This window comes from Ascaphus truei, chromosome 1 (assembly GCF_040206685.1).
Source record: "Ascaphus truei isolate aAscTru1 chromosome 1, aAscTru1.hap1, whole genome shotgun sequence".
NCBI lineage: Eukaryota > Metazoa > Chordata > Amphibia > Anura > Ascaphidae > Ascaphus > Ascaphus truei.
Window position 1 is genome coordinate 533,391,410 of NC_134483.1, and position 14,277 is coordinate 533,405,686.

Sequence of the window (14,277 nt, forward strand, 5' to 3'; positions counted from 1 at the left end):
CTAGTAGATTTTTGGGTGATTTATCGAACAATGTGTGTATATATATATATATATATATATATATATATATGTATGTGTGTGTGTGTGTGTGTGTGTGTGTGTGTGTGTATATATATATGTATGTATTGACTGTAATCAGTTGTATGGAGGTTGTGGCACCTCCCCCAGAGCTCACGTCACCTCCCCCTTTTTAATGGTGGATCTCATATTGCTGCAGGTAAGGAATCTATTATGGTTATTCCCCCTCATATAGGGAACAAATGCAGTGTAGTGTAGGACTTGCACTTATTATGGTTTACCTTGACGATTTGGTGTGCAGGCTTATTATGTTTTGGCCAAAATATCTAAGTAAAAAACCATATTTTATTATTATTAGTATTGGCATTATTATTAGTACTGAAGCATTATTTCTTGCAATTATTACCATGTATGTTTTGTCATTTGGATGTAGCACTGGGCACCCCCTGTCGTTTGTTATATATATATATATATATATATATATATATATATATGTATGTATGTATATTTAAATATATATGTATATATATATATATGATACGAACCAATCCAAAGACCAGTAAAGAGACAGCACACCGCACGGGGTTAATCCAAAAATCTATATTCACAACATGAAATACACGTAAGCCAACGTTTCGGTCCCACAGAGAGACCTTCCTCAGGGCCGTGCGCCCTGAGGAAGGTCTCTCTGTGGGACCGAAACGTTGGCTTACGTGTATTTCATGTTGTGAATATAGATTTTTGGATTAACCCCGTGCGGTGTGCTGTCTCTTTACTGGTCTTTGGATTGGTTCGTATCATACTTATTTTCTATGGGACTAGCATCTGCTATTATAACCTTTTCTACTGCAGTGTGCTGACTGACCTTCATGTGTATATATATATATATATATATGTATATATATATATATAATGATATACATATGCAAATACATACATACTATAATTCTAAGTTGAATTCCGTCTTTGTTTTTTATGTCCGAAGCATCGAAATCTCAGAAACGGCCCCACGGGGCAAAACAAAACTTTCACTGGACATTTTGCTGCGGATTTGGCAGCGAGGGGAAATGCCACAGCAGCACAGGGAGATGTGCCGCCAGCAGGGGGGGGAGGGAGGAGGGGCCGGGGACATGTTCCGGCAGCGGGGGGAGACACACACAGACAGACACACACACAGACAGAGACACACACAGACACAGACACACACAGACAGAGACAAATCTCAGCCCGCACTACATCCAGCACTGGGGGTGGGGAAGGGGGGCGCCGAGGAAAGGTGCCGCCAGCAAGAGAGGGGGGGGGGGGGCGACGACATGTATTCAATATTACATTCCCCGGGTAAAGCCGGGTACAAAAGCTAGTATTTTATAAAACTGTATACAATGTTTATTCTGAAGAAACAGAAAGGGAGAGATGTACTAAAGAAATCCATTTGTCGTTCAATCAAAAGAGGACCAGTAAGTGTGTGACAAATATTTAATGTTATAGTAGCCCATATAAGTAAAAAAAGTAGTGTTAAAGTTCTTAGTAGCATCACACTTTGACCCCTGGGTAGGGTAATTGGTTTGAATACTGGGTAATTGATTTGAACAGTGTGTAAGCCATTATGTTGTTCCGGGCTTTTTGACAAATATAATTCTATTATTACGCATAGGATGAATTGGCAGGTAAAGCACTAAAGACCTTTTTGTAATCTATTATACAGTACTCAAGGTTTCAAAACCATTTAGTAACCTTCCTCCTCTAAGTGTGTGAAAAGCACGCCGTTAATGCAGCCTTCTCGTGCTCACAAGGCCTGATAAAAATAATATTATTTTCAATATACTGCAATATCGATTGAAAAACAGGAGTCAGGTTCCACCTACCTGCTGTGATAGAAGCCAGTCTCACGTAGTTAAACCCTCTCACGGATGGTTCATAAGGTGAACTCTCAAGGACATTTATACCTAAAAGAAAAAGAAAATGTTTTATTGTAATGAGGATTTTCAACTAAACCCAGCTTAACAGGACAGGATGTGCAAACCATGCAAAGTTTGAAAGTCCTTTCATTCTATTGGGGAACGGTACCTTAAAAACAGAACGGGCTGATCTGTTCCACGAGCCTTGATCCAATTGGAAACCCTATTTTGAAATCATGGTGAGCATCTCAATCTGAAGATTACCCTTATACAGCTCAACCCCGTTATAACGCGATCTGTTTCAACGCGAATCCGCTTATAACGCGATCTGTTTCAATGCGAATCCGCTTATAACGCGATGCAAGCGTGTCTCCCAATTTTCGTATTTATGAATACTTTACAACACGATTATTGGTATCTTAACTACTTTATTGTACAATGCATACAATTGTACATTATTTTCTAACGCGATCCGCTTATAGCGCAATGTGATTCTTTGGACCCCAAGCACAGCGTTATAAGGGGGTTGAGCTGTACTTATATAAATAATTTCCTGTTGGATGTTAACCAGGAATTTCCAACTACATGTAATTACTTTAGCCCTTGTCACTGCAAATCTGGAATCACCACATTGTCTATTACTCAATTATTTCTCACCCCTTGGGTGAAGCAATACATACGGTATATTCATGTTTTGTTGTGTTATGGGGAGAAGGTTTTTGTGAAATACATACTCTATAGAATATCAGAAAATGTGAAGCAAACCAACAGTAATAGAAAAAAAAATGTTATATAGCTGAGCGATTTTCACATTATGGTTACTCCAATATATTTTTCTTAGTGACTGCCCTTTTATTGCCAATGTTTAGTGTGCTGAGTTAGTAACACTGCCGGAGGAATCTATGAACAATGTCTAAGTCTTCATCCTGGATCTGCACAATTGACATTGAAACAGGTCACACTTGTTTAGTTTTTCCCCCCACTTTCCAGATATATATCTCTGTGAAGTGCTGAGCACACTGGGTGGATTTATACAAAAACAAATACAATACATACATGTACAGTACACATTATTATGTACTGATTATTTTCTTCATTTTTCATAGGCTACTTTTACAAAGAAACAATGTACAATCTATAGCCAAATTGCTCTTTTAAATGTATAACCCTAATGTGCTCAGCTAATTTGTTTAAATCAATTGGCTTAGTCCTTCCATACAGTATAAAAAAAAGTCCATAGGTAAACACTGTCGGAAGTGGGCCCTCTATCCTCAAGAAGTAATCTCAACTGCTTGAAGGGCCACAGAAAACTGAGAAAATATAGGAGCAGACAGACACATTTTCCTCTAATACAGGGAGATTTTCCTTTAATACATTTAGGAATCTATAAAAACAATAATACACAGCAATACATTGCAGCACATCAGATAAAAATCCATCCGTTCGGTCAAACCAGTAGGATGTCCCAGCTGGCATTACAACCTCTCCTGCTGCATCTCTTCCAAGCTGTACTCTGGTGACGTCCCATGTTGGGGACCAGGAGGACACACCTTGGAATATGCCCTGCGAGTTTCTTGAGAATTCACTCACTTCCTCAGGGGTATGGGAATAGTGAATAAGTATGAAACGCGTAGGTATTCCAAGCTTCAATGTTTCCTCCTAATCCTCCAGTGTTTGACAACAGCAGAGCACACCTCGGAAGTGGTGGAGTGCTCCACCATGCTGACATGCACTTGGAGAGAAGGTGAAGAGATGGAGCAGGAGAGGGACCTACCTGCAAGTTCCGTCGACCGGGAGGATTTTTTTGCTGATGTGGTAAATTGAAAGCTCTGATATTGTAAGTGCATATTATTGTTTTAATATGTTTTCGAGTTTAGGAAAGGTATTGCCCCTCTGTTTTTTCGGGCTAACATTTTATTTTTGTTCTTTATAAAGAAATTATGGTGGCATTATTCATCAAAGAAATTAAGCTTTTCACTGCCGCTCCCCCCTCCCCCATCCCTGCCATGACATTAAGAGAAGGGAAGAGGGCTCCACATCTTTTCCGATAATGTTCGCCGCCCCAACCGAGAGGAGGACAACATCTATCCCTGGAAAATGAGCATTAATGGTGTGACATATCCTGTACGTCATAAAAGGGGCTCAGGTGGGGTGGCCCTCGTGACATACTGTACAATACAGAGTATTGAGCAGTGAAATACTGTACAATACAGAGTCATAAGGGCAGTGAAAGAGTAAACATAAGTAGGTGATTTACATTACTTCAACTGACCCTGAGAAATGAAGAAAACTCATTTTTCACATAATACAAATAAGTAATCCAAGGAAGCCAATTGAACATATAACAAAAAAGTATTGACCCGCTACTTGGAACTGCCCCTCTCACTAAAGTGGAAGGCTTTGTTTAAGGGATGGCCAACTCGAGTCCTCAAGAGCCACCACCATGCCAGGTATTAGGGACATAGATGCCTCAGCACAGATCCTCATTCTGATTGAGCCACTGATTGAGCCACCTGTGCTGAAGCAGGGATATCCCAAAAATCTGACCTGTTGGTGCCCCTTGAGGACTGGAGTTGCCCACCCCTGCTTTGTTTGAATAATTTCACCCCGGGTGAGTAATGACCCCAAACTGACCTTCCAACAGAGTGTGGTGAATGCTCCAGTATATGCTAAGACAGTTCTTTTCCTTCTTCATTCCCCGTTTACACTTGCAGCCATGGAGCTGGCTGGAGAGGAGAGCGGTCACTGTGCGCCTGCACTGGTTCTTGGCATTGGGCCCCAGCTTGTTAGCCCCGTTGCCTGCTATGCATTGGCGTAGTGTTCGGAAATTAGAGCTACAGCTGGGGTTGCTGGTGCACGCCTCCCCTGCTTGCAGACAGTCTCTGTTGGATGACGCTGTTCCTGCTGCCTTCTCTGCAGGAAAAACATACAACACATTGTTAGAATGGTTTTTCAAACATACAACTGTAGAGAAAAGAAGAATCCTACCATTGGCAGCAACATTATTTGCTCACCTAACCGTACTACTACCGTACCTTTTATTTATTGTAAACATTCTTTCTTATGTTTTCCTAGGTCGTTTAAAAGTAGCAATCCTATCCATCAGCAAATGAGGTTATTAACATAGCTGATTTAGGAAGACATGCTTTCACAGTGCCCTTTGGGGCAAATGCACTTACTTAAATCAGTGCTCATAACGTGACAATGATGGAGGTTATTTTCCCTGCGGTTAAAGTATATATACAACGCTAATTATATGCAAAGACAATGGCTGTTGTATATCTTCTTAGCATAGGCTTAACATCCCATTATTGTAACGCAATGTTAGTTTCCATTAACGTGATGTTAAGTACTGTAGGCCCTACAATGGAAAAATAGGGAAAATCTCAATCATGAAATAGGGATTACTTTTACGAGCGATATATCAACATCAATTTACAACTTGACCCAATGCATATAATGAAAAAAGTCTGACACAGGCTGACACACCAGCCCAGAGAGACACGACGTTGTCAGGAGTGTAAAATACCATGATTATGTGTACCTTTTATATAGGTGCATCTCCCGTAACATCCGTGCCACCTGATGCAGCCGCCATAACCGGAAGTGATGCAACGACGCGCACATGACGTGATGTCACACTGGTTATAGCCATGTTAACATTGCATCTCCACAATGTCTCCACGACGACAAGAACTTATGTGAAAAATGTACACTAACTCTCAGAGGACACTCCCTATACCATAGTGTATAACAAAACTAAGTTCAGTCCCCCACAAAATTACTTTGCAGTAGAGACTGCAAATTGGTTTAATAAAGCCAGACAGACACACATGATTTCACCCACGCCTCCCTGCCATCTCTTCCCCTGTAAAGTGTGTTAACTCTTAAGTTATTTGACTAACCTTAAAACTTGCCCCACAAATCAAGCATCCCAATAGTCTGAACTCATGGTTACTGTCCCACTCCCAGTCACTCCTACCACCCATTGTGACCAAGCACTGCCATCTACAGCCCTTATTCCCTCACCTGCTGTCTCTGTAAATTCCCCATCAAAACTCTTAGATTGTAAGCTCTTCGGGGACAGGGATTTCCTTTAATATTGTCTGATTTTGCTGCACTTATTGTATTATTATAATTCCCTGTACTGTATTCTTTGTGAAGCGCTGAGTACACTTTTGGCACTATATATATATATATATGTATATATATATATATACATATATATAAAGACATACAATAAAAAAAAATAGAACATCTCAATTGGAATTCAAGTGGGATTAAAAGTAATTTAATGAAACAGGAAAAGGATATCATCAGGGATTTTTGTCAGGATACATCAATAGTAATTAAACCATCTGATCATTACAGGCAATTAACTAAGGATCCTATCCATATGATGTGAAAATTTATATACCTCAATAACCCATAAGGAAGAAATTATAACAGTGGAACAGACTTTACGAGATATAGATCAGACTGGTGAACTTAAACAATTTTTGGTACTTACCGTAGTTTTGACTAAAAAATATTTTAGATTTGATAAGACCTTTTCCCTACATCGCATGCAAATATTTTTAGGGATTTATTTGAGTGCGCACAAGTCTACGTGCATTAATGGTACCGAGGTTCATAGATGATGTATTTTTGATCTGGCAGGGGGACATGAGGAGTTATGTGGCTTTATTGATCATTTGAACAGATGCCATTACGTTCACGACAAATATACATACTATACATTTTTGGGATTTGAGTATATACCTAAAATTTATACAGATATTTACACCTGGAGTACTGATAGAAATTCTTTATTATTTACACCTGGAGTACTTATAGAAATTCTTTATTAGAAGCTTTAAGTTTTCATCCTAATAATCTGAAGGAATATTTACCATATAGTCAGATTTTACAAGTCCATAGGATTGTAGATGATAATATATTGGTGAAGGAAAAGATGCAGAATGTGTTATGTATATTTAAAAAAATGTGGTTACCAGCAGGACAAACTGAATACATTAAAAGATAGGGCTTTATCTAAAGAGAGGTCTGTTTTGTTGCAGCCACAAGTTGATTTACAGAGGAAGCATAAATTCCTGTTGGTATCTACATACTCAACACAATCAAATAGAGTTTAATGTATCGTTAATAAGTACTGGTATGTACTTCAGAGTGATAACAGGATGTGGGACATGTCAATGTTCTACCATTAATGTAATATACTGTAGAAGAGCATACTACTGTAGTGCCGACGAGTATTCTAAAACAAATCTGCGGCAATCACCAACAAGACCCAGGTAAATGCTGGGTATATGCTGGGTACATTCTGGGTACATGCTGCAACATTTCCCTGACATTTCTGCAGACAGACTAATGGCCCATCGGATTAACAGCGGGGGTCCCTGGCAGTCCCATTCAAACTGAATGGGACTGCCAGGGACCCCTGCTGTGTTAATCCGATGGGCCATTAGACTCTGCAGAAATGTCACTGAAATGTTGCAGCATGTACCCAGCATGTACCTGGATCTTGCTGGTGATAGCGCCAGATTTTCCAAGGCAAGTTTAAGACAAGTTTTAGAATACTCATCGGCGCACCTGTACAGTACCTACTCCCTCATTTGATACTGCATAGAAGTAAGGACCAACATGTGACCCACCCTTCTTTGCCTATAGAAGAGCGAGAAATATAAAGGATATGATTATTCAAATGGATCTGTTCACTTCAGGACAGTACTCATTATGGTTACAGAGACAAGTTGGTATGTTCTCTTGTGGACGTTGTATTCACTGTAGTGTGGCTATAAAAGGGAGAAAAAAAATCACATCCCCAGAGTGGAAAGGTTTATGCTATTAGTTAGTTCCTAAAACTGTCCATCTGATAATGGGGTGTACATACTGAAATGCCCCTGTGGAATCCTTAATGTGGGAGAATCCACAAGGGTATTGGCAAGGAGAATTAATGATCATAAAAATCTGATTAGGATATCTTCAGTTTACACGCATTTTCTGGAACATGGCCATTTAGTGAGCCAGTTGAGATTTAATGCAATAGAACAGGTATTGAAACCCAGATGAGGGGGCAATCATATGACACCGTTGAAGAAAAGGGAGTTATGGTGGATATACTGTACAGCATGAATTTGGATACCATGATGTCCAGAGGCATGAATGAGGATAAAGATTTGACATGCTTCCTATGGTGCAGTAGGGTGTTCTGTGATCCAATTCATAAATACATTAGGGAATCATTAAATCATATGGGTTGTTATTAATTAAAAAGATTTAGATAAATATTTTGGGGCACTTAAGACTTATGATATAGTGTATCCTTTAATTATGCGAAGATGGTGAGTTACTAACAAGCTTGGAATGAATGCAGGAGAATTATATAAGGTTAAGTATTTGAGAGGTTTATTTATACATATACTGAATCTGGCAAAGAACATCAGAATATTAACAGCATAATAGTAGGTTGAAGGTATTTGATTATGAATTACTCTAGGCCATTCATATGATATGTGTATCTGTAAAAGATGGATTGGAAATAATTAGTATATAAATAAATCTGTACTGTCCATGAAATGGCAGCAGCGGTGGCAAACTCTACTGTTTTAGGCAAGTGCACATGGACTTATATACTTCACAAAACACTTCTTTATACAACATATTGGGAGATACCTGAAAAAAATGCGAATTTACATTATTTAAATATACTGCATACTGAAAGTAGATTATTTCCCAGAAAGTCAATGGGTGCCCTAATAAAATTGGGTCCTCTTCCACCTTCTCTTTCAACACCAGCCACAACCACCACTTTTTCTCTGTTTTTCAGGATCTTGATAGGGGTAGCACTAACTTTAGGTATGACATAACTAATGTAAAGTTAAGTCCCTGCGTTAACCTTAACAGACCTTATTTGATATATGCGGTTAGGGGAACACCTCTTTCCCATATCATTATAAACATGAACGCTACACTATTTAAATGTGTAAAACTGGGATAAATACAAAACACACAAGTGGGATACCAGCACTCCTAACAATATTATGACTAATAGATGGAGTGCAAAGTGCAATAGGGGTAAAATAATGACTAGAACACAAAATTAACTGGTAACACTTGTCCAGACGGGCCAGTGATCCAGTGAAAGACTACTAGTAACAGCACTCAATATCATTCAGGAAAATGAATAATAGCAGTGTAACTGGAAGATGCAACGGGACTAAGAACGTCCACTGATGAGAGGTGAAATGATGTGTATGTTAATTAAAAGAACTTTTAATAGTACCGTAATAATAAAATATTGGGTGTTAAAATCCCCCAGTGCAAAAAGGTGCTGCTGGTATATAGCACTACTTAAAGTATAACCAATACCTCTAGCAGCAATAGAAACAATGGCTTAAAGAGCCAAACGGATAGGAGTTGAGCCTAATAGGAGAAAGGGAACTTCTAATCCAACTCCCCCCTCCCACGCTACAATTGTAACTTTATTAACAGTATGATTGTATATAAAAACCTCTACAATAATAAACAGCCAATATATGATTGTTGTATTGTATCACAAAAGCTATAGATACATATGCAAAAGGATGCAAGTGTATCACTTACGTTCAAACTATGATAAATCGACAGTAAGGACCTTAAACTGTATTGGTAATAAGTAGCAAATGTAAATGCTATGTTGGTTATCTGTGGTACAACTCCCTGGTCAAATAACCATAATTTGGGAGCAATATGATCAATATAAGTTTGTTGACCGCCCTGATACCATTGATGGGACCAGAAAGACAGATGGCAAATATCCAAATCTAATGTTGGTACGGGGATACAAAATAATAATGGGTCTAGGTCTCTAGTGAAACCATGATAGGTGGGAACAAGGTATATGCCTGATCAGAATAGATATCAGGCATTGTCCCAATTACTGCAATGTTACATAAAGATGTTAATAGTGAGTGTTCCAAGTGTGTAACATCCAGCCTGCTTGTAGACAGCAGGCTTAGCAATAGTGCCCAATGTCATGCAGTAGCTGCAAAGGCAAACTAGATCTTATCTTGCATCAAACGGGCAATGGATGGAATAGAAGTAAACATAATTATGCCCCTTTACAAAGCATTAGCAAGACCACATCTTGAATATGGAGTACAATTTTGGGCACCAATCCTAAGAAAAGACATTATGGAACTAGAGAGAGTGCAGAGAAGAGTCACCAAATTAATAAAGGGGATGGACAATCTAATTTATGAGGAGAGGTTTGCTAAATTAGATTTATTTACATTAGAAAAGAGGCGTCTAAGGGAGGATATGATAACTATATACAAATATATTCGGGGACAATACAAGGAGCTTTCAAAAGAACTATTCATCCCACGGGCAGTAGAAAGGTCTCGGGCCATCCCTTAAGGTTGGAGGAAAAGAGATTTCACTAGCAACAAAGAAAAGGGTTCTTTAAAGTAAGGGCAGTTAAAATGTGGAATTCATTGCCCATGGAGACTGTCATGGCAGATACAATAGATTTGTTCAAAAAAAGGTTGGACATCTTTTTAGATGGGAAAAGTATAAAGGGATATACCAAATAAGTATACATGGGAAGAATGTTGATCCAGGGATTAATCCGATTGCCAATTCTTGGAGTAAGGAAGGAATTAATTTTTCCCCTTAATGGTTTTTTTTGTTTGCCTTCCTCTGGATTAATAAGTAAGTATAGATATAGGATAAAGTATCTGTTGTCTAAATTTAGCATAGGTTGAACTTGATGGACCTACGTCTTTTTTCAACCTCATCTACTATGTAACTATTTAACTATAAGGTCTGTGTGAAACCCGATTATTAGAAGATGGAAACAACTCACTTAACACTTATAATAGTATGTATGCTGCTCAAAAAGGCAGATATATAGTACTGTGTGCAATGAGCCTCATGAAGTACTTGCGATGTCAGCAACACAGGGTGAGTAGCCAAGTGATCAATGGCTATAGGAGGCTCGATCTCCCGGTATGGTGAGGAGGAGAAAGTGCTGAGGGCAGCACTAAAGTGCCCGTGGGAGTGAGCAGCGACCCCGACGGCCGTTTCGCATACTGCACCGACACACTTTATTCGAGCAAATACCCAGTATGTACCTGGCAGATACCTGGAATGCGCCGCTCCTCACCTCTGACAAGCCCCGTTGCGTTTGCCTTCCCAGCCTGGGTTCATGCCTGGCTGACGGGCGGCTGATCTGTTAAATGATAATGATTAGGATTTAATAGGCTGCAATGCTTCGCGTGTCTACCAGATGGCATAAATTGATGAATTGTAATGCAGTATATATATATATATATACTGTGCAGTATTGCAGCCATCGGGAATAAAATGCTTCAATCCCTGCTTGGAAAATACCTCAATGCACTCGGGCAGAAAACAGTCACAAACCTCAATACACCCGGGTATACCCGAATTCGTGGGACTAGCTGAGCTCGAATAAAGTGTGTCGCCAGTGTATGCGCTTTGTCAAGGAATGTGAGGACTGCACGCCGCTTTGATCTTCTTAACTGCGTATTACAAGGGGCCTGGTGTGACACCCTCCAATCAAAAAACAGAGGCGGGCCAAAGTGACGTCATTGCTATTATGGCTCGGCTTACTTCCGATGCGTGATTGGTTACATAGTAGTCCAATCAGCAGTGAGTTTTCTATGGGCAGGTTTGAAGCATGTGCAGTGATTCAATCACATTCAAGCAATTCAATGTGGCTAAATAGTTACTTACACTTTATGCATAACAAGCGGCCAGCAAAGATGAATAAATGAGCGAGAGACACACAGTATTGAAAGGTACAGATACACTACAAAAATACTTAGAAGAGGAATATAAGCATCTGATTAGATGGTGCTATAAAACCGGGGTAAATAGAAACCCCTCGTTGAGTTCCTTTGGAGCTACTGTAGGGTTTGCAAGTCATAGATCCACCTGCATTCCCACTGCAGGAGGATCCAATCCCAATCACCTTCTCTCTGGCCGATGTTAAGGCTATACCAAACAAATTAAGGTCCTGCATGCTGCCATCATGGACCTCATTTATATGACTTGCTAGTGGGGTTTCCAGGTGATTGCGGACTGACCCCACATGTTCCAAGACCCGACATCTAAACTGATGGCGGGTCTTGCCCAAGTATTTCTTTCTGCAATCACACGAGGCCATGTAAATCACTCCGGTGGTGATACAATTAATAAAGGTCCCAATGTCATATTCTTTAGAATTATTCCTGTTGTGGAACCTCTTTACTGGCAACAAAGGGGCACGCTTAACAATTCCCACATTTAAATGATCCTTTTGGTTTACACGCAGCCACGTCTTAGCTGTAGGTGTATTGTAGTGGCAGTGAACGAGCAGATCCTTGATATTCCTCGCTCTTCTGCTGACCATGGTGGGCCTTGGTTTTAGTACAGGACAGAGGTCCTTATCTACAGCAGAAGATGCCAGTGCTTCTGAATAATTCTTGAGATCTGAGACCACCGATTGTTGTAATTCCTGATACATCTAACCGTTTTAGATTGTTTATGTTTGTGTTTGCTGGATAGCAATAAATCCTGCCAGCTGGCTTGTCTAGCTCTATTATATGCCCTTTTGATGCATGATGAACTACAGATGTGTCCTCCTGTATTTGACCACTTTCCTAAGGAAAATCTGTTACTATCTCACAGAAACGCTGCAACATTTCTGTGATATTTCTGTGAGATTTCTGCAGCCAGACTAATGGCCCTTTGGATTAACACAGTGGGGGTCCCTGCTGTACCATTCAAATAGCAGGGCCCCCTGCTGTGTTAATCGATGGGCCTTTAGCCTGGCTGCAGAAATATCACAGAAATATCACAGAAATGTTCAGCGTTTCTGTGAGAGAGCCACAAATTTTCCTAGATTTTTCTGGGCTAGCCAGGGAGAACAGGAGGACACATCTGTATACACCCTTTCCGAAAAGCGATATTTTAGTTCCAGTGCCTGTTCATCGAACATTTCAATAGTGGTAATAGTCCCTACAGGGATATTTTGCACTAGATGTGGTGGATGGTGTGTATTAAACTGCAGAAGACTATCTGTTGCAGTTTCTTTGCCAGAGGTCTTAGTAAGTAACTTACCGTCACTATCTCTGTAAATTGTGCTGTCCAAGAAGTTGATGGAATCTTTTTGAATCTTGCTTGTTAATTTTAAATTCAAGTAGTTGGAGTTAAGTACATTAATAAATTCACTAAGGGGATCCCTTGGGCCATGCCACAAGATAAGGATGTCATCGATATATAGACCCCATAGGTTGATATACTGTATTGAGTATATTCATCCATGTCATCTGCAAATACAACTGTCTTCTCCCACCAGCCAAGGTACAGGTTAGCATAAGTGGACGCACAGATGGTGCCCATCGCTGTACCTTGAAAGCTGGTGGAAGATTTTGTTATTAACTAAGAATTAGTTCTTAGTCAAGACAAAATCAAGTAACACCAGGACGAACAGATTGTGTTTCTAAAACGTAGATGCTAAATTGTATGTAATTGCCTTCATGCCCATCTGATGTGGAATACTCGTATAAAGAGATTCCAAATCCAGCCCAAAGAGTAGCGTACCTTCGTCAACTGAAATTCCCTCTAGTCTACAAAGGACATCCTTAGTGTCCTGCAGAAAAGAGGGAAGAGTGATGACAAATGATCTCAGGATTTTATCCACATAGGCACTTGCATTAGCGGTAAGGTTCCCTACATCCGAGACAATTGGTCGTCCCTGGAACCTTACCCTTATGCACCTTTGGTAGACTGTAAAACATGGCTATGAGTGCTGTCTTGCCTAAGATACATTTCTGCTCTTGTTCTCCATCTCACCTCAGGACTTTGCTGACTTTTTTAAGAAAAAGGTGGAGTCCATACGGCAGAACATCCCATCTGTTGCCTCCTCCCATCCCACAATGCTTCCCAACTCTCCTCCTGTCTTTCTTGACTCTTTTTCTGCTATCTCGGAGGAGGATGTATCACTGCTGATCTCCTCTTCTCCCTCTACCACTTGCCCTCTTGATCCCATTCCCTCCCATCTCCTAAAACCTCTTGCTCCTTCTATAATCCCTATGCTCACACAGATCTTTAACTATTCCCTCTACTCTGGTACCTTTCCTTCATCCTTCAAGCATGCAACCGTTATACCATTACTCAAAAACAGCAAGCTTGACCCTACCTGTCCTTCTAACTATCGACCTCTCTCCCTCCTGCCTTTTGCCTCCAAACTCCTTGAACGTCTTGTATTCTCTCGATTGCTACACTTTCTCAACACCTATTCTGTACTAGACCCTCTACAATCTGGCTTCCGCACTGCTCACTCTACTGAAACAGCCCTCACTAAAATAAC

The 14,277-nt window shown here is 40.1% G+C and overlaps 1 protein-coding gene across 1 annotated transcript in view; it reads right to left on the reverse strand.

Moving 5' to 3' along the window:
• Positions 1-14,277, reverse strand: part of GFRA4 (GDNF family receptor alpha 4) — a 470,610-nt gene that overhangs the window by 39,277 nt on the left and 417,056 nt on the right. The window contains exons 3-4 of the mRNA XM_075572672.1: positions 4,551-4,829; positions 1,884-1,964 (exon numbers count right to left, since the gene is read on the reverse strand). Coding sequence (XP_075428787.1) covers positions 1,884-1,964; positions 4,551-4,829 — 360 coding nt within the window. The remainder of the gene's footprint in view (positions 1-1,883; positions 1,965-4,550; positions 4,830-14,277) is intronic.